At 41.6% G+C, this 21,545-nt stretch overlaps 1 protein-coding gene across 1 annotated transcript in view; it reads right to left on the reverse strand.

The window, feature by feature from the left end:
• The window catches only part of LOC100522787 (adhesion G protein-coupled receptor E3-like), a 41,232-nt gene extending 27,149 nt beyond the window's left edge, over window positions 1–14,083 (reverse strand). The window contains exons 1-6 of the mRNA XM_005654746.3: window positions 13,917–14,083; window positions 12,225–12,275; window positions 10,437–10,589; window positions 8,147–8,293; window positions 3,771–3,832; window positions 1,893–1,979 (exon numbers count right to left, since the gene is read on the reverse strand). Of these exons, the coding sequence (XP_005654803.1) occupies window positions 1,893–1,979; window positions 3,771–3,832; window positions 8,147–8,293; window positions 10,437–10,589; window positions 12,225–12,275; window positions 13,917–13,947 (531 nt within the window). The 5' untranslated portion in view covers window positions 13,948–14,083. The remainder of the gene's footprint in view (window positions 1–1,892; window positions 1,980–3,770; window positions 3,833–8,146; window positions 8,294–10,436; window positions 10,590–12,224; window positions 12,276–13,916) is intronic.

The raw sequence follows: 21,545 nt of genomic DNA on the forward strand, positions 1-21,545 counted from the left end.
TTGCCTTTGGAATGGATTAGCAATGAGATCCTGCTGTGTAGCACTGGGAAGTATGTCTAGTCACTTATGATGGAGCATGACAATGTGCAAAAATAGAATGTGTACATGTATGTGTAACTAGGTCACCATGCTGTACAATAGAAAAAAAATTGTATTAGGGAAATAACAATTTTTTTAAAATTGCAAGAAAAAAAAAAAAGAATTACCAGACCCTTATCATCGGCTCACCCGTCTCATTGCAATGTCCCCTCCCCAACCTTGAGTGACATGGCCCACTCCTTCCAACCCACTACTAGGAAAGATACATGGCCCACTCCTCACCCTGCCCTTACGGGGCCTTATATGCCCCTAACCAACAGCAGGGGTATCCTAAGACTCCCCCTTCCCCCATCCAATCAGCAGGTCAGCAGGTGTATCGTGAGAACTCTGCTCTCTCCCTGGGCTATAAAAACAGACAAGACCACACGCTGGTGGTCAGCTCTCCCTGATCATCAGCAAGTTGTCCCAGCTAGCAGCATCTTGTCTCAATACACTCTTCTTTCTCGTCACCTTGCTATGCCGGAAAATCCTTTTTCCAACCTACGTGCACAGACCTTTCTCGAAAGCTTACTAAGCAGCCATGACCTTTCTCTGGGGCTACTTCCATTTCCTAATCGTCGAAGAAGGGAGTGATGCAAAGCGTAGGGAAAGGCTTAGGAAATGAGGTGTGAATGTTTAAACAGAGGCGGAAGGAAACTCAGATTGTTTCCTTCCATGGTGAAGTAATTGAGTATTTTTAAATCACTTTTTTTTGCTTCACTTTCTGCCTTATTTCGCTTTTGCTTTTCTTTGTAACTCATTTGTGCTCTCTCCCCCAGCTTTCTAGTGTACCTCTGCAGAAACAATCAACTGTCATCCAATATAAAAAATCCAATTTTCGGAGTTCCCGTTATAGCGCAGTGGTTAACTAAACCGACTAGGAGGTTGTGGGTTCAATCCCTGGCCTCGCTCAGTGGGTTAAGGATCCGGCATTGCTGTGAGCTGTGGGGTAGGTCGCAGACGCGGCTCGGATCCCGCGTTGTTGTGGCTAACAGCTCCGATTAGACCCCTAGCCTGGGAACCTCCATATGCCGCGGGAGCGGCCCAAGAAATGACAAAAAGACAAAAAAAAAAAAATCCAATTTGCATCCAACCCTCCCCCATTTCTACCCTCCCCCTCCTCCTTAGAGAAGTAGGAAGGGAGAGGTCTATGGCTAATAGACTTGAGACAAGGAGTTCCCTGGTGTCTTAGCAGTTAAAGGATCCAGTATTGTCACTGCTGTGGCGCAAGTTCAATTCCTGGCCCAGGAACTTATGCATGGGGAAGCTGAAAAAGAATTGAGGTAAAGGAGTTCCCACGGTGGCTCAGAGGGTTAAGAACCCGACTAGTATCCATGAGGATGAGGGTTTGATCCCTGGCCTCGCTCAGTGGGTTAAAGATCTGGCATTGCCACAAGCTACAGTGTAGGTCACAGATGCAGTTTGGATCTGGCATTGCTGTGGCTGTGGTTTGACTCTTAGCCCTGCAGCTCTAATTTGACTCTTAGCCGTGGAACTTCCGTATGCTACGGGTGTGGCCCTAAAAAGAAAAAACAAAATGAAACAAAACAGAAGAGAAGAGAAGTTTTCTTAAAAAAAGAATTGAGGTGAAAATCTACCTGTGAAGCAGAAGTTGGCACAATATTGTAAATCAACTATAATTAAAAAAAATCCGCATATGAGGTTTGCATTTCTCCCGTGATGAAGAGACAGAAAGGAAAAAATCTTGTCCCACTTAAGGATGATTAGTTCCCTCGGGTGTATTGGAGGAAGGAAAAAATGGAGAATCATCTAGCCTGAGAAAACATTCACAAAAACTGGGAACGGTCTCAAACCTTTAAAGAAAGTGTGCCATTTCTTCCTTCAAACACACTTTTTATCTCCTCCAAGTCAGAGCAAATCCTCTTGCTGTTTTTCTGGTCCTTGGGGGCGTCCAAAGAAGGAAAGAATACAAACATTTGATTGGTTTCCATTAAGCTCAAAGCATCCAAAGGTTGGTCTTCAATTCATGGATGCTTTATTGAAACAGTTGGTCCTGGCAGAGAAATACTCTTGCATATATGTGAATGCAAGACTGCAAAATTAAACATTTGTTGGAGCTTAACATAATAAGTAAAGGCTTTTAGAGTACACACACACACACACACACACACACACACGCACACGCACACGCGCACACACACACAATGTAAATAAAGTTCAATACATTGTTTTGAGGAGTTTCTGCCGTGGCATAGTAGGTTAGGAATCTGAATGCAGTGGCTCAGGTTGCTGAGGATACACAGGTGCAATCCTCACCCCTGCTCAGTAGGTGAAAGGATCTGGCATTGCCACAGCTGAGGCATGGGTCACAGTTGCAGTTTGAATTCAAGTCTCAGCCCGGGAACTTCCATATGCCATCGTCGTGGCCATAAAAGAAAAAATATATATATATATATATGGTTTTGAGACAAGTGTATTCATTTGAAAAGAGTAAATTAGTTCAATAGCCTCATTATCTTCAAAAATAATTTCAAGAGAGCTAAAGTGCCCCTATGCTTAAATATAATAAAATCCCATCTCTCAGGCTATTCACTATTTTCCCACTGAGAAGATTAAGACAAATTAAAATTGGAGAAGGAGCACTTCAAACATAACCTTGGGAGACAGAGGCAAAATATTCGAATGCCTTTCATAATAGTCAAATATTAAATTTTATTTGTTTGTATGAAAAGATTTCTATAACATGTTCGTATTTAACCTAACATTATTTCTTTTTTGTTTTTTGGTTGTTTTTTTTGTTTGGTTGGGTTTTTTTTTTTTTTGTCTTTTTAGGGCTGCACCTGCAGCATATGGAGGTTCCCAGGCTAGGGGCTAAATCGGAGCTGTAGCCACAGGCCTACACCACAGCCGCAGCAACACCAGATCAGAGCCCCGACTGCAACCTACACCACAGCTCATGGCAACACTGGATCCTTAACCCAATGATCGAGGCCAGGGATTGAACCTGCGTCCTCATGGATGCTAGTCAGATTCGTTTCCACTGAGCCACGACAGGAACTCCTCAGTTTTCATAAAAACAGTCTTCATAAGCATATTCGTCTTTACTCTCGGCCATACTAGAGTTACTCTATTTTCCAAAAGCACACTTTCACTGAAATTGTCTGGAAGACAGCATTTTTAAGTCCTGTACGACGTTGGCTCTGGACAATTTAGATCAGAGTACAAATGACTCTTAAACAAAAGACCGGATTTTGAAAATTCATGTGGATGTTCCCAACATAGGTTTCTTTTGTAAGTCATCTTTAAAAGATTTGTTTACAACAACAGACAGCACTTGCGACAACGAAATTATAGCTACCATAAGGATGATTCAATTGAGGTGGTAGGGTAGGCGTTGCCTCTTTTTTACGATAAATTCTGTACAAAATTAATGTTGACTGAGGATATTTTTTGGCTCCCATGTACTCCCCCAAATAATAATTTGTTGCTCAAAATGAAAGTAATTGAGAGCACATAAAATACAGAAGACATATGAGAGGATGTAAAAATATTAATTATCAAGAAGCTCCTTTTCTTTCCAGAGATTATGTGGGGGTGTGTGTGTGGAGATTTGAACCTTTGTTTGATAGTTAGGCATATTCCACTTGGAGAGTATTTTGTTTGTAATTATTGCTTCCTTCTGCATATTGAAGGTAGGCATGGTACACAAATTTACAAAGATGGGAGCTTACCTGTTGTCTACAGTCTCCTGAAAATGTACTTTGGGTGGGGACAGCAGAAATAGGATTGATTCCTATAAATAGAATGAGAGTTCAGGGAAAAAAAGAGAGATTGGGGTTAGTAGATGCAAACTGTTACATTTAGGATGGATAAGCAGGAGTTCCCGTCATGGCTCATTGGTTAACGAATCTGACTAGGAACCATGAGGTTGTGGGTTTGATCCCTGGCCTTGCTCATTGGGTTGAGGATCTGGCATTGCCGTGAGCTGTGGTGTAGGTCGCAGATGCGGCTCGGATCCCGAGTCACTGTGGCTCTGGCGTAGGCTGGCAGCTACAGCTCTGATTTGACCCCTATCCTGGGACCCTCCATATGCCACAGGAGTGGCCCTAGAAAAGGCAAAGAAAGACCAAAAAAAAAAAAAAAAAAAAAAAAAACGGATAAGCAATGAGGTCCTACTGTATAGCACAGGAAACTATATCCAGTCTCTGAGGATAGACCATGATGGAAGATAATATAAGAAAAAAAAAATGTATATATATGCATGGCTGGGTCCCTTTGCTGCACAGCAGAAATTGATTTGACACTCTAAATCAAGTATAATAAAAAATTGTTTTAGGAGTTCCCGTTGTGGCGCAGTGGTTAACGAATCCGACTAGGAACCATAAAGTTTCGGGTTCGATCCCTGGCCTTGCTCAGTGGGTTAACGAGCTGGCGTTGCCGTGAGCTCTGGTGTAGGTCACAGACGTGGCTTGGATCCTGCCTTGCTGTGGCTCTGGGGTAGGCCGGCGGCTACAGCTCCAGTTCGACTCCTAGCCTGTGAACCTCCAAATGCCGTAGGAGTGGCCCTAGAAAAGGCAAAAAAAAACCCAAAAAGACAAAAAAAAATTGTTTTAAGAGAATCCATCTATATGTATGACTGGGTCCCTTTGCTGTACAGCAGAAATTGACATAACACTGTAAATCAACTGTAATAAAATAAAACAAAGTTAGAGTTAACAAGGCGGACAGGTGGAGGATGGGAGGGATGGGCTGGGGGGTTGGGACTGGCATATGCACACTGAGGTATATGGATTGACTGGCTAACAGGGACCTGCTGTAGAGCATAGAGAACTCTGCTCAATTCTGTGATAATCTATGTGGGAAAAGAATCTGGAAGAGAATGGATGTACATGCATGGCTGAGTTGCACGGCAGAAACTATCTCAACACTGTAAATCAACTATACTTAAATAAAAGTTTAAAAATGGGAAAAGAAAAAGAAAAGTGTCTATTCAGGTTTTCTGCCCTTTTTTCAATCAAGTTGTTTTGGCTTTTTTGATATTATATGGCTGTTGAGATATTTTGGATATTACTCCGTATCTGATATATCACTTGTAAATATTTTCTCCCATTCAGTAGGTTGTCTTTTCAGCTTTTTGTGGTTATTGTTGTTGTTGTTTGCCCTTGCCTGCAGCATGTGGAGATACCTGAGCCAGGGATCGAACCCACACCACAGCAGGGGCCCAAGCTGCTGCAGTGACAATGCTGGATCCTTAACCTCTGAGCCACCAGGGAACTCTCCTAACCAATTTTTTAGATAAATATTTTAAAATTTTGGCCTAGATCTTTACTGAAGACAGGTCTTTTTTTCAGGTTTTAAAGTTTGTATTGCTGTTGGGGAAGAGATTTCTCACAATAAGATTTGTTATAACTGGAGTTCCCGTCGTGGCGCAGTGGTTAACGAATCCGACTAGGAACCATGAGGTTGCGGGTTCGGTCCCTGCCCTTGCTCAGTGGGTTAATGATCCGGCGTTGCCGTGAGCTGTGGTGTAGGTTGCAGACGCGGCTCGGATTCCGCGTTGCTGTGGCTCTGGCGTAGGCCGGCAGCTACAGCTCCGATTCAACCCCTAGCCTGGGAACCTCCATATGCCGCGGGAGCGGCCCAAGAAATAGCAACAACAACAACAACAAAAAAAAGACAAAAAGACAAAAAAAAAAAAAAAAAAAGATTTGTTATAACTAAGAGCCAGGTAGGGTAGTTATATCCTGTAACATGAGAACTAACAGTCAAAATGCTATGAAAAGGAACACTCAATGAGAGGGAAAGAACAGGATGACACTTTTTTCTATTACAGGAAATTTGGGAGAAGAAGAAAAAGACACTATAAGCAATGTAGAGCCTAAAAATGAAGGCATGATTTAGATAAACATAGAAAGCCTACATTTTCAGTACCTCTATTTTTCAAGGTATCTCAATGCCTCTTTTTTTTTTGGTCCTCTCTGTAAAAAATAATCTTGTTTTGTTTCACTATAATTAATTGAGGCAGTGGTTGGAGTTTCCTGGTGGCTCTAAGGGTTAAGGACCTGGGGTTGTCACTGCTGTGGCTTGGATTGCTATTGTTGCACAGGTTAGATGCCTGGCCCGGGGAACTTCCATGTGCCAGAGGGATGGCCCCAAAACAACAGAGGCTATGGTTGAAGGGATCTCATTAGGTTTTATAGAGAGAAAATTTTGCTGACTCCAACTGGATAGCCAGCCTTGAAAGTTAGGCATAACATGGACGTAAGTCTTAATCTCGACCTTGGGGAGTTCTGAAGAGAAAAAGGGGAACTGGGGGTGGGGATGGATCTGCATCTACTGAAGAGGATTTAACTGTCAAAACCTCACCAGCTCCAGACACAGCTCCAACCACACAATGGCCAGGGGTTAATGAATCTGACTAGGAACCATGAAGTTGCAGGTTTGATCTCTGGCCTTGCTCAGCAGGTTAAGGATCCAGTGTTGCTGTGAGCTGTGGTGCAGGCCGGCGGCTACAGCTCTGATTCCACCCCTAGCCTAGGAACCTCCATATGCCACAGGAGCAGCCCTAGAAAAGGCAAAAAGACGAAAAAAAAAAAAAAAAGAATAAGAAGAAGTTCTTCAAAACAGAGGGACAAGTCACTGAAAGAAGGTCCACTTCAAGAATAAGAATCGTTAGACTACGGAAAGAAGAGCCTACGGGCTTCCAGTTGCCAGGAGGCAACCAGGCAAGAACCCCTCTCACTGCAAGGGAGACAATGGGAATCCCGAAATCAAGTCCCCTCTCTGCAGACACTCATCAGTGCCTGGGAATCAGGGAGCAAGAGACCATCGGTTTGGAAGCCCCACAGCCAGGGACAGATGGTCACCACTGGGAGGAACCACTGGCCTTACTGTGATGAAATCTGCACATCTGGAAGGGAACTCGGCTGTTAGGAACGCAAGACTGTGTAGGACTAAAATGATGCTCTTAACCATAGCATTCTAAGGCATCGATCTCACATCCATTCAGATGGGTATATATATATTTCTTAAAGAGAATAACCAATGTTGATGTTGGTATGGAGCCACCAGAATCCTTGTGTTCTTGCTGGTGGAAACGTGAAATGAGGCAGAGCCTAGAGAAAACAGTATGGCGGCTCCTCAGACAAATGAAAAGAGAATTACCATATGCTCATTCACTATAATGTATCTGGGAATATTATGTCTTAGAGTCAAAATTATGAAGCAAGATTTAAAATAAAGACTTGATTTTTCAAAATTTTTTGAAGGAGTTCGCTTGTGGCCCAGTGGGCTAAGGATCCAGAGTTGTCACAGCAGCTGCTTGGACTCCTGCTTTGGCGTGGGTTCAGTACCTGGCCTGGGAACTTCCACATGCCTCAGGCATGGCCAAAAAGAAAAGAAATAATGTTTTTTTTGGAAACTAAGAATAGTAGGAAAATGTAATACGTGATCATATTTAATGGAAGAGAACATTAGGCTTATAGATATCATCAACGGGTTATATATAATTTGCTCTGTTTTGTTTAAATCTTTTTTGGCCTTGTCTGCTTTATGCAGAAGTTCTCCAGGCCAAGGATAGAACCTTCACCACAGCAGGGACAATGCTGTATCCTTAACCACTAGGTCACCAGGGAATTCCTGTTTTATATATTGATTTTTTCTTTTTAGAGTTGCACCTTTGGCATATGGACGTTGCCAGGCTAGGGGTCGAACTGGAGCTGCAGCTGAGGCCTACACCACAGCCACAGCAATGCAGGATGGCAGCCACTTCTGTGACCTATACTGCAGCTTGCAACAATGCTGGATCCTTAACCCAATGAGCGAGGCCAGGGATCAAACCCACCACCTCATGGAGACTATGTCAGATCCTTAACCTGATTTGCCACAAGGGGAAGTCTCTATTACTTAGATTTGAAACATCTACACACACACACACACCCCAAATACGGATGTTCGGGAACTGAGGAACTGAATTTCAAGGTTATTAGAGTAATTTAAATCAAACCCTTAGTGATGAGTTTTTTGTCTGTTTGCTTGTTTTTGTTTTGTTTTGCACAACCCTCGTATAAGAACATTTTCATCTGATGCAGGTGGAGAATCTGCTCACCTATGCAAGTTGCTCCAGAGCCAGTGAACCGATCTCTCCCATCAGTTGACACAAATCCAGGATTGCAGAGGCAGTAGTAGCTTCCTGGGGTGTTCTTGCATTTGGCTGTAGGTGGGCAGATGGAGGAGTTCTTGCATTCATCCTTATCTGTGGCAGGAAGGGGTAAAAAAGCCTCCATCAGTGATAGGCCTCCATGGGGTCCCTCTAGCCTGAATTCACTTCTTTTTTTTTTTTCCTTTTCGCCACGCCCTCTGCATGTGGAAGTTCCTGGGCCAGGGATTAAACCTGTGCCACAACAGTGACCCAAGCCGCCAGAGTGACAATGCTGGATCCTCAACCCGCTGGGCCATGAGGAAACGCCATAAAATCCCTTTTGATGTGTAAGGTCATTGCTATAGATAGGACCTTGGTATCCCCTCAAAACATAATTGTTGGAAACCTAATTAATGCCCAAGGCAATGTTATTAGGAAGTGGGGCCTTGGGGAGGAAATTAGGGCCTGAGGGTGGAGCCCTCATGAAGGGGATTGGTGCCCTTACAACAAAGATCCCAGAGAGCCCACTTCCCCCTTCCCCACATGACTGATAGCTAGAGGATGCCATCTATGAACCAGATATCCAATCTGCTGCTGCCTCGATCTTGGACACTCAGCCTGAAAATGGTGAGAAATCCATGCTCACTGTCTATAAGCCACAAGCTATAGGATATTTCATTAGAGCAGCCCAAACAGACTGAGATAGTAATATGGTCACAGGTTTGAAGGATTAGCCTGTGGGCATTTGGGGACGTTGTCCATGCTGGCAGAGTGATGTCCTCAGCCGGCACAGTGCTGAGGGCTGCCTTCTAGGAAGTTGAGAATCTCCAGGGAAAGAGGATTTGCGGGGATGGAAAAAGATAAAACTAGGTATCCAGAGAGGCTCCCTTTAGGGTTATTTGGCCACACATACAATGCAAACATCTTCAGTTCACCAAGAGTGGCACAAAATTCAATGTCCATATCTGAAAATCAAACCATCTTATTAAGCTGATGGCAGAGGGGAAAGACCTGGAAATGACAAAGCATCCTTGGCTCCACCCCCCTCAACAGCATGTGTCTTACTTAAGTATAGTTACTAGGAGTTCCCTGGAGACCTAGAGGTTAAGGATCTGGTGTTTTCACTGCAGCAGCTTGGGTCACTGCTGTGGCCCAGGTTCCGTCCCTGGCCCAGGAACTTCTGGATGCTGTCAGCACGGCCAGAGAGAGAAAAAGATAAAAGAAATGGTACTACTGACATTTGCATTGAAACCAAGTAGACAAGACTGGATATTTGCTGCCTCTTGTCCAACTTCATTCTGGAGGTTTCAGTCAATAGACAAAGAACAGGAAAAAAAAAAACTCTCTATAAAAATATTAAAAGATAATGATTCTTTTAGTATGATTGGATTTTCCCATGTGAAAACTTCAGGAGCAACATTTGAGAAATCCCTTGTGTGCTGTAGGAGTTGAGTTCTAGGAAAACAGTTTTTAGAAATTATTTTTCTCAACGCCAGCACTAGCCTGGTAGAAAATACAATGCAAACAAATTCCCACACCCAAATCTTTGTAACCTCTTCCTTTATTGTTTCCAATCAGTGTATATTTATGCACTGAGAGAGGGTTTTTGAAACCCCTAAAATGCAAAATGTGAGCAATAACATTTTTCCATGAAGTATAGTTTTGAATGTATCAGGAAGCTTTGGCTACGAATGTAAAATAGTTTTTGAATCAATGGGGATGTGTTTTGAAATGAGGAAAAACTCATTTTGATAAACGTGGTTGATCTTCCCTTATTAATATTAACATTAAAAACATTCCATAAGTTCCGTGGTGGCTCAGCAGCTTAAGGATCTGGTGTTGTCCCTGCTGTTGTTCTGGTTACTGCTGTGGCACAGGCTCAATCCCTGGCCTGCGAACTGCCACATGCTACAGTCGTTACCAAAAAAAAAAAAAAAAAAATCCAAATTGAGGCATTTTATATATCCCTTTTATGTATCCCTGGCTACCATCTCTTCCTACGAAGAACAAAAGAGAATAGATCCAGGCTGCTCCTATCTAGTATTTGCAGAGAGCTCCTGAGATCAAAATACTGTGTGATCTTAACCAAAAAGATCCTCAAGCTAAAGAATTTCAGAACGCTTTATGCTCCTGAACAAAAATATTGGTCACGCAGAGCATGTAGATCTCCCATGATTTGATCAGTTATTATCAAAATTTGGGTCAAAGCCCATACACTTCCTTTTTTCTAGAATGTTCTTACCTAAATAACACTCACCTAGGCAAGTCACTCCAGAAGAATTAAAATGTTTTTCCCCGGTGCTGGATGTGTGCCCGGATTTACAGGTGCAGTAGTAGCCTCCCACAGTGTTAGTGCAAGTCGATGTTGACGGGCAGGTCCTGGTATCCAGGCATTTGTTCACATCTGAGACTAAGGATGAAGCAAAGGTCAGACTGCTGAATTCACTCCCCGTCACCATCCTGTCACACAGGCATTCAGTCATCAGATACATACGGAGTATTCCCTGGGGGCCAGGCACTGGTTTAACATTCTTTGTGCTATCAGTTAACAAATATTGTAAAAACACTTTCTAAACTGTGACGGTATTCGGTAAAGGAATACATACACAATTACCTGTGTGTAGATGTCAATGAATATACATATTTTATGTACATACTCTTACATACTCTTTAACAGTCACAGGCTACTGGGAGTTCCTGTGGCTCAGCGGATTAGGAACTCAGGCAGTATCCCTGAGGATGCGAGTTCGATCCCCGGCCTTGCTCAGTAGCCAAGGATCAAGCCTGAATCCTCCCTGGCCTGCAGCTCAGATCTGGGGTGGCTGTGGCTGTGGTGAAGGCCAGGGGCTGCAGCTCTGATTGGACCCCTAGCCCGGAAACTTCCATATGCTGCAGGGGTGATCTAAAAAAAAAAAGAAAAAAAAAGTAACATACACAGGCTATTTGCAAAAAGAACTCACAAATCTTAGGAAAAAATTATATGGAAATAATAAAAAATGATCACTTTTTATTATGACTTTTATAGGTTCAAATATACACAAATTTACCTATTTATATATAAAATATATATTTATATAGGTCTATACCTATATACATGTAATATATACTTATATATACCTATTTATCCATTTGTATTTATATAAATAGATATTTACTTTTTTTGTTTTCTTTGTTTCCTTTTCTTAGGGCCCCAGGTGCAGTATGTGGCAGTTCCCAGGCTAGGGGGTCAAGTCATAGCCACAGCTGCAGGCCTACGCCACAGCCACAGCAACGTCAGATCCCAGCCTCGTCTGCAACCTACACCACAGCTATCAACAATGCTGGATCCTTAACCCACTGACCCGGGCCAGGGATCAAACCCACATCCTCACAGATACTAGTCGGGTTTGTTTCTGGTGAGCTACAACGGGAACTCCTATATTTACTTTTATATATGTATATAAATAATCAGTATATGTATATACATGTAAATACATATTTATATCTATTTAAATATATACAAATAAATACATATTTTATATATTTATATGTGTAAATAGATAAGTATCTGTAGATATATGTATGTATTTTTCTATGCCTTTATATCTATGCTTATATACACATATATGCATATATACATATAGGCATGGATATATGGAAATATTTATAGGTCTAGGTGTATGTATATGCAAATAGGTAAAAGATTATGTGTATGCATGCCATAACAAAAAGAGTGGTTTTCTCTTCATGTTTCTCCATCACTGTTCTCCTGATTTTGGTGGAGTCTTTGTGTAAATAGCCTATGTAAGTTAAACAGTAAGAATCAAACAGTAATTCTATTTCTTTTTAAATGTCATAAGTATAATGTGGTGGGAGAAATCATGAGGGTAGAATGACCTGGCTAGGTACACGAGTCGGAACAAATGCCCACCATGTCCCTACTTCTCTTTCTAGGTCTGAATCTGGGGGACCGCAAGATTTGTTCTGCTTATTTCAAAATTGCTTTATAAGTTAAATACCTGTAGAAACAAGGCTACGCTCTTGCCTCCTCCCTTCACGCACATACCTTGGAATGATGAATTATGAATATTCATGAAGAAAATCAAGCAGGAAATCCCTAGAGGAGAAAACAAAAGAGGGATTTCATTTTTTTTTTTCCCTAAAGATCTGAATCTTTCGAAGTGTTGTTCCCACCCTCTCCTCCCGCCTCCCCTGGTCCCCCCCCACCACCTCCCCCTGCCCACAGCTCTTGGATGCTTAGTTCCTCCAAACACATTGGGCACACCTAATAGGATGTTGGCCCTCTAGCAACTGTTTTACCACTTAGAGCTTAAAGTGTTCACAGTTCCACAAGCATATTTGAGACCCCAGGGGGGAAAATAGATTAAAACATAGGGGGAATATTAGAAAACCGAACAGTAGCCATGAACAGAGGGTCACTTGAATGTCTGTAAAAGGTAACAACAGCAGTGACTTAGTCAGCTGTTGAATTTAATTTAGTCTCATTAGCAGTCTATTACATAGGTTAGGTTTTCTGCCTTGGCAAGTGTTTCGTGAAAGTCCTAGGTCTTGGGTAATTAATCCTGGGCCAATAAATTAAAAAATAAAATGATATAACAAGGACCTCCTGTCCAGCACAGGGAAATCTACTCAATACCCTGTAATCTCCTCTATGGGAAAAGAATCTGAAAAAGAATGGAGAGCTGATAAACTAACACAATACGGTACGTCGACTAGACTGCAATACAAATTTTAAAAGTCCATGAAGTCATAGAAATTCTCTTGGATTTTAGAGCCAAAACATTAAATAATCAAAAAAAAAAAAAAACCCAAATCAACAAAATGAAATGAAGAACAATTTTAGTATGTTTTATATGATATAGGTTGGGCCTTCCAAAATTAGGAGCAGGATATGAAACTGCACCTTCTCTGGAACAGACGAAGCAGTTCTATCCATTTTCAGTTCCAACCATGGCCTGTTCAGACCGAATGAGAATTGTGGTACTTAGCTCTTTGGACGCCAAGGTCAGCTCTAAAACCTGGAGGACCCACACTGTGGAAATCCTGGCTTGCTAAGTAAATGGATCCAGAAGAGAGAGAATCCACGTCAGTTTCAGCGAGAAAATGAGCCTGGGACAGCCTTCCACGCCAAAAGTCTGCCCCTGACATAAAAGAATCCATTCTTAGAAGAAAGAGATTCATGTTTTGCAGAGTGATACCCGGCGGCTCGCTGAAACGCTATCCTGGTATAACTGAACATAAGGGTGTGCAAGCTTTGAAGAACCCTGTTTCCTGATGAAAGCATTCTGAATTTGCTGCCTTTTGATTCCTTCAGGTATTTCCATAGGAGCTGTACCTCAGTCATGGTTTAAAGGAGCAAACCAGGGGAGTTCCCATTGTGGCTCAGTGGGTTACAAATCCCACTCGTACCCATGAGGTCGCAGGTTTTATCCCTGGCCCCACTCAGTGGGTTAAGTATCGGGTGTTGCCCTGAGCTGTGGTTCAGGTAGCAGATGCAGCCCTGTGTTGCTGGGCCTGTGGCCAGCAGCTGCAGCTCCGATTGGACCCCTAGCCTGGGAACCTCCATATGCCATGGGTTCAGCCCTAAAAAGCAAAAAAAAAAAAAAAAAAAAAGAGCAAACCAGAAGGATGCCCCCCACCCCCCACAGGGTCACAATGTTGAAGACAAAATAAAATAGGTGAGATGATGTGGCCTCGCTCTTTATTTCAACCTAAAATATATGTTTTAAAGACTTACCTCCCCAAGGCAAGAAGCAACTTCTAGCCATGATGACAAAGGTTAAAACATAGGAACTTGCCTCGTCTTCTAGTTTCTCTGGTGTTTCTCAAGAAGTACTGGGGATTTTGTAACAGCCTGCGTGGTACAATCTTCTACTACTATAATGGGCAACTGAAGAGACTAGCAATTATATTTTTGCTCTTCTTTTTTTTTTTTTTCCCTTTTTGGGGCCGTATCCACGGCATATGGAAGTTCCCAGGCAAGGGGTCCAATCAGAGCTACAGCTGCCAGCCACAGCCACAGCCACAGCAACGTGGGATCTGAGGTTCCTCTGCGACCTACACCACAGCTCACAGCAATGCCACATCCCTGACCCACTGAGCGAGACCAGGGATCGAACCCAAAGCCTCACAGATCCTAGTCAGATTCGTTAACTGCTGAGCCACAAAGGGAACTCCCATGTTCTTCTTTTTAGAAGGGAAGCAGGGAAAGTCTACTGAAGGCTGAAACTTACTCTGAAATGCATTTTTCAACCATTTCTCCTGGTTGAGAACCACTGTTCTAGATTATAATTGTCTTTCCATAATAAAATACGTATATACCAGAAGAAAGTGATAAAAATCAATTAAAGATATAAAATATGATTTAAACCAAAGGAAAGATGGTATGCTAGAATTGAATGATTTGATATAAACACATCTCTTGTACCAAAACTGATATAAAAAGTGAACACAATTACATTTAAAAACACAGTACTAAGTTTTCATTTTATTTTATTTTATTTTTTTCTGTTGTCTTTGTTTGGTTGCTTTTGTTTTGTTTTGTTTTCTGGTGCCAGGATAGGACAGAATTATTTTAAGTTCATTTAAGAAGATTAAATGCCTGAGACTTGCCAAGAAAATTAGAAGGAAAAACAGTGGGCCTGGGAAGAATATGATGTGTGAAACTGAGGTTATGAAATTATTTTTAAATTTATATTAATTTATGTGCGGTTTTTTTGGCCACACCCATAGCATGCAGAAATTCCAAAACCAGGGACTGAATCCACACCACAGCAGTGACCAGAGCCACCAATGATGACAACACCAGATCCTTAATTGCTAGGCCATGAGAGAACTCTTGAAATGACCTTTCTTAAAAGAGCAGAATTTAAGTGAAATAATTAAGTTATTAGGATAAAAGATAAATCTAGAGATAGAGCGCCATCTTTGTTAATGCAAAAATGTGCTTTGTATGGATGGTATGTACCATGTGATACAGGGAACTTAAAAAAAATTGATGTACTAAGTAAAATAGAATTTCTTTTTACCAACACTGCATTATGTTAGGAGGAAACTGGTTTTGATTATTGCTATTTTTAAATCTTTTTCAAAAATAAAAGCATTGTTGAAATATTGGAAAATACCTAAAAACAGAAGTATTTAAATCATCACATGATCATCATTCAGAGAAAAGCCCATGAGAACATTGTGGTAAACACATTTTTTCCTTGTCCTGTTTAATGAGTATTTGTTGGCTTAGAAAGAATGAGTTGAGAATCAGGCATGGAGAATTGAGGAAGCCTCTTAATAAATGGATCTTAGACATGCAGGTCTGATGCATCTCAAAGGCAATACAAACACAGTCCAACCATTTTCCTTTAGAGTGAGGAAACTGAGGTTCATAGCGGACCACTGACTGATCCAAAAATCACACTGGAAGTAGGAGATCAGCTGGAGACTGAATCCAGCTCTCTAAGGGTTTGTTCCCCACTTTGCAAAACCAGGTCCACAAAATGCATTGTATTTTGCAAGAATCTATTTGCTCACTTGATTCTCAAATCAACCCTCATAGAAGGGTGAGTCCCATTTTATTCTGCCTCAGTAACTAGCTGATATGATAGATCCCAATGGAGAGCTGGAAATGCATACATCAGTCTCTGCTCTACAAGGAGTTCTAGAAACAGATATTCCCATGTTTAAGTGATGTGTAAGACACCAGGTACTAAATGTTTGAATTAAGATAAAACGAAGTGGGAGTTCCCATTGTGGTGCAGTGGTTAACGAATCTGACTAGGAACCATGAGGTTGCCAGTTCGATCCCTGGCCTCACTCAGTGGGTTAAGGATCCGGCATTGCCGTGAGCTGTGGTGTTGGTCACAGATGTGGCTCGGATGCCACGTTGCTGTGGCTCTGGCGTAGGCTGAGGGCTACAGCTCCACATTCGACCCCTAGCCTGGGAACATCCATATGCTGTGGGAAGCAGCCCTAGAAAAGGCAAAAAGACAAAAAACAAAAAAAAAAAACAAAAAAAACCCATAAAACGAAGTGATGTACAGCAGAAATTATCACAACATTGTAAATGAACCGTAGTTCAATAAAACTTTTAAAAATGAAAAAAACAACACTGTAAACCAGCTATAATGAAAAAATAAAAATAATTCTGTAAAAAAAATGAAAAAAGAAAAGATAAAGTGAGTGAGGAGCATAGAAATAAAGAGGGGTGGTGACTGCAAAGGAAACAAAAAAAGGGGAGTTCCTTGGTGGCCTAGTGAGTTAAGGATCTGGGTTGTCACTACTGTGGCTCAGGTCACTGCTGTGGCACGGATTTGATCCCTGTCCCAGGAACTTCCACATGCCACAGGCACAGCCCCCAAAAAAATTTTTTTAAAGAAATAAGTTCCAATGGCTGCTATAACAGACTACCACTAACTGGGTGTCTTAACACAATATTACACTATTATCTCAAGGGTCTGGAGGCTAAAAGCCTGAGATCAGCTGTCAGCAGGGCCACGCCCTCTCTGGAACCTGAAGGGGAGGGTCCTTCCTTGAATCCTCTAGCTTATGGTGACTGCCAACAATCTTTGGGGCTCCTTGGCTGGAAGATGCATCACTTCCATCTGTCATCACATGATCAGCTTCTCTCTTGTGTCTTTCCATCGTCTTCCCTCCATGTGTGTCTATGTCCAAATGTCCCTCTTACATAATGAATTAGGGGCCCACTCTACTCCAGGATGACCCTATTTTATCTAGCCACACCTGCAGCATATTTATTTCTAAAAAAGGTCATATTCTGAGGTCCTCGGGATTAGGACTACAACATATCTTTTGGGGGGAATGCAATTCAATCCACAAGAAATGTTTTCTTGCTTATTTTATTTTATTTTTGTTTAATCAAAGTATTGTTGATTTAAATGTTGTGTTAATTTGTGTTTCTTTTTTAAAAAACATTTTAACGTAATTTTTTTAGGGCCACACCTGTGGCACATGGAGGTTCCCTGGCTAGGGGTCAAATCAGAGCGACAGCTGCCGGCCTACACCACAGTCACAGCAACGTGAGATCTGAGCCGTGTCTGCAACCTACACCACAGCTCATGACAACGCTGGATCCTTAACTCACTGAGTGAGGCCAGGGATTGAACCTGCATCCTCACAGAGACAACGTCGGGTCCTTAACCCACTGAGTCACAATGGGAACATCCCAGTCTGTTATTTCTGATCAAAATAAACTTGTAAACAGATGCAGAGACATGGAGACTTGTGGTTGCCGAGGGGTAGGGTGAGGGAGTGTGATGGATGGGGAGTTTGGGGGTAGTAGAGGCAAACTATTACGTTTAGAATGGATAAGCAATAAGGGCCTACTGCATAGCACAGGGAACTCTATCCAATCTCTTAGGATAGAACATGATAGAAGATAATATGAGAAAAAGAATATATATATATATTGCATATATATGTATGAATGACGGGTTCATTTTGCTATTGTAAATCAACTGTACTTTAATAAAAAAATTTTAAAAAACTGAATTTGACTTTTGTAGGGACCAGGGGGGCAGGAAGGGAGGAAGAGAGAAGTCTCTTCTCTTCTGCTTTTTTTATTTTGGCCCACTGCTTTTTTTTTTTTTTTTTTTTTTTTTTCGCTTTTTGCCCACATCCTCACCTCAGCACATGAAAGTTCCCAAGCTAGGGGTCAAATCGGAGCTGCAGCTATACCACAGCTCACAGCAACACCAGATCCTTAACTCACTGAGCGAGGCCAGGGATCAAACCCACCTCCTCATGGATACTAGTTGGATTCTTAACACACTGAGCCACAACAGGACTCCGGATATTACTGTTTGTTACTGTTTTTTTTAGGAGTCAGTGGGCCTCCTCTGAGGAAGTCATTTGACCTGCCAGATGGTGCCAGGTGGAGTCACATAGTCAATCCCCTGCTGTCCTGGGCGGGATTGAACTTCCTAATGCCAACATGGGAATTGAGCCACATCTGTGACCTACACCACAGCTCACGGCAACGGCAACGGCAGAGCATTAAACTGCTGAGCAAGGCCAGGGATCAAACCCCTGTCCTCATGCATCTTAGTCGGGTTTATTAACCACTGAGCCACAAAGGGTTACTTGAATGGGAAAACGTTATACTTTGAAAGGTCAGAGAATTGAGAATGGGCTCTCCTGTTTACTTCAGGCTATAGGCAACGTTCTTTACTTGTAGCAAAAAAACCCCAAGAGAATACAAAGATTAAAGAAACAGATTCATTATGGACTCAGCTTTGTTCTTCCCTATGACATAGCCTATCTTGGGGCTGCCAGAGGAAAGAGATTGGGAGGGAAAGGCCAATCTGTGGGTGGCAAAAGAGCAGGAGGGAGGCCAGAGGCAGGGGCTGAGGAGGGTCTTGGGACAAAGAATACAGCCTGTAGCCAGGACACCCCTGGCCTCTTATCAGCATTGGAACTGAGTGAGCCTTCCTGCTTGTGGCCAATGAGTGCCAGGTCTGGGCCAAAGGAGAGGTTGGCAAAGCCAAGGCTGTAGAGAGGCCTCCTCCATTGCTGCTTCCCTCACCTCTGATGGCCCTTCTGTAGTAGCCCCTGCACTCTGCTCGGAGGCACTGAAACTATGGGTTTCTGTGAAGGCCTGTCACCAAGGGCAACAATGTTTCCACTGGGACACACTCTGTTTCCCCAGTCAAGATATGGAATATTTCCAGGCTCTCAGAATATTCTCCAATGCCCCCTTCTGGTCAATACCATTCCCCCAACCCTGGAATTCATCACTCTCGTCATTTCCACTCCCATAGATCATTTTTTTCTGTTCTTGAATTTTATATAAATAAACTTATATCATATGTTGTCTCTTTGATCTGCCTTCTTTTGCTAATAATGGTGAGATTTATCCATGCTGGGGCATGTAGCTGTGCTTTGTCCTTTTTCATTGGTGTGTAGTATTCAATTCCATGAATAGGTTCCAATCTGTTTAGCCATACATACCTATTGGTGTACATAGTTACACATTTCTCTTGGGGTTATTAACAGGAATGAAATTGTGCATGCTCATGCACACACCCAAATATATATATATATATATATGTATGTATGTATTTACATATATGTGTGTGTATGTATGTGTATATGTGTGTGTATCTATCTATATATATATAGATAGATAGATAGACACAGCAAAATACATAAGCTAGCTAGTGATGGAAGTATAGAGGTAGAAATGATTAGGGATGGGAAAAAAGGTAACAGAGCTATCATAGATGTGCCAAATAACTTTCCAAAGATTTGTACCAGCCGTCAGTCTTTCCCCACATTTCTTAAATGATCTGCACCAAGAAATGCAGTGCTTTAATTACATGCTATCTGGTTGCTATACTTGCTTCCTGGACACTGATGTGTATTTTCTCCTCGACTAGATTGTTTAGTTCTGATATATGCTCTTGCAAAAACCTACTTCCTCCATTCTCTTCCTGTGGGTAACTAGCCGAATACTGGGTGCAAACAAATAATCAGTATGTGTTTGGTTATTAATCATAATATGGAGCATGACATTGCCATTTTCACAGACTTCATCTTTAAAGACCAGTTTGACTTAAAAAAATAGGATGGGGTTGCCAGAGGTCACAGGTAGGAGCAGCATGGAGGACTTTTAGGGCTGGGAAAATATTCTATATGATAGCATAATGATGGATACAGGTCATTATACATTTGTCCAGATCCATAGAATGTACAACACCAACAGAGAACTCTAGTGTAAACTATGGATTTGGGGTGAACTATGATGTAATCATGTAGGTCCATCAGGTGTAAAAAATGTACCACTTTGGTGGGAGATGCTAATCATGAGGGGAAGTGGTGGGGGGCAGGGAATATACGGTAAATTTCTGTAATTTCCTCTTCATTTTTCTGTGAACCAAAACCTGCTCTAAAATGCGAAGTTGTATTTTTTTTTTTTAAAGCGACCCATATCCATAGAAAGGTAACTGATTTTTGCAGTTTCGCACATTTTTATTATATAGTCTGTTCATCCTCCTAAACATTTTATGTGGGGAAATAGGAGAACAAAGTAAACTGAGTATTTTTTTCAATAATGATTAAATGAAAGAGCTTCAGCAATTCTAATATATATACTATATATATATATATTATTATTATTATTATCACTCTGGCTATGATGATAACTTGCAAGATGACTTTCCAAAACAGGTACTAAACTTTTTAGCACTGTAATACAGGCAAGCTTCTCATACACACACACACACACACACACACACACACACACCAATTCTGTGAGGTTTTGACAACAAAACACAACTTTAGATTGTAAATAGAGCTAAGAATATGAGGGCAGATCGGACTATGCAAGTAATTGGCACCCAAAATTTTGCCATTAGAGAAAAACTGTAAGTCATTCAGTTCCCTTTGTAAATTATGGTCTTAAAAAAAAAAAAAAACTACATTGTTTTGAATCATGGAAAAAAGTTCATTTCAAATACCTGAATGCCAAGCCACGGATGTGTAAGTTCTACCCTATAGATAACTTCAAATTCTAATATTATGTGAGTAACATGTAAAAGATGGAGTTCCCTGGTGGCTCAGTAAATTAAGGATCCAGCACTGTAACTGCTGTGGCTCGGGTTGATACTGTGGTTCCATCCGTGGCCCAGGAACTTCCAGATACTGTGGAGTGGCCAAAAAATAAAATATAGGTAATTAGAGACAACATTTGCTAGGAGTAGCAATAATATCAGTATCAAGTATTTCCCAGTTGGCTTTATATGCTCAAACCAACCAGGGCTTTTAAAACATTCTCCCCCACCCCCAAATTTTCCTCTTGCGTCTCTGGCATCAAAGACCAGCCCTTCTTTCAAATTATCAGACTATCTAATTCATGAGCGATAAGGTAGAATATAAAAATGAAGAGATAAAACAGGCTAAACCAGACTAGCATGCTAGAAGAATCTGTAGACAGACAACACTATGCCCTAATATATATTTTTTTAAAGTAAACAAAGAGTTTGCTTCCACAGAGAAGAGGGTTTACGTAACAAGTGTGAGGTAGGCGTCAAGATTTTACGATAAAGCATCCCAAGCCACACTATAGAACAAAAACAAAGTTTCTGTTCCTACATCCAGTGTATGAAGGAAAAGTTATCTGAATGCATTTTAACAAGGGGCTTGATTCTCAGTCTTCCTTTTTGCTTTCAGAAAAGCCAGGCGATGATGAATCTGGAGCTTTTGTTAAGTGATATCATGAAGATGCTTGGCTGCTTTTTCCAGGAAGGACCACTGTTTTTCCGTCTTTTGGGGGGACATGGATAGAAGGGAAAGAAAATACATTACTAACATGCCAATTATAAATGAAAGAATAAGTGAATGAGTACTTTCCAGA

This window comes from Sus scrofa, chromosome 2 (genome assembly GCF_000003025.6).
Source record: "Sus scrofa isolate TJ Tabasco breed Duroc chromosome 2, Sscrofa11.1, whole genome shotgun sequence".
In the NCBI taxonomy this organism is placed as follows: Eukaryota; Metazoa; Chordata; class Mammalia; order Artiodactyla; family Suidae; genus Sus; species Sus scrofa.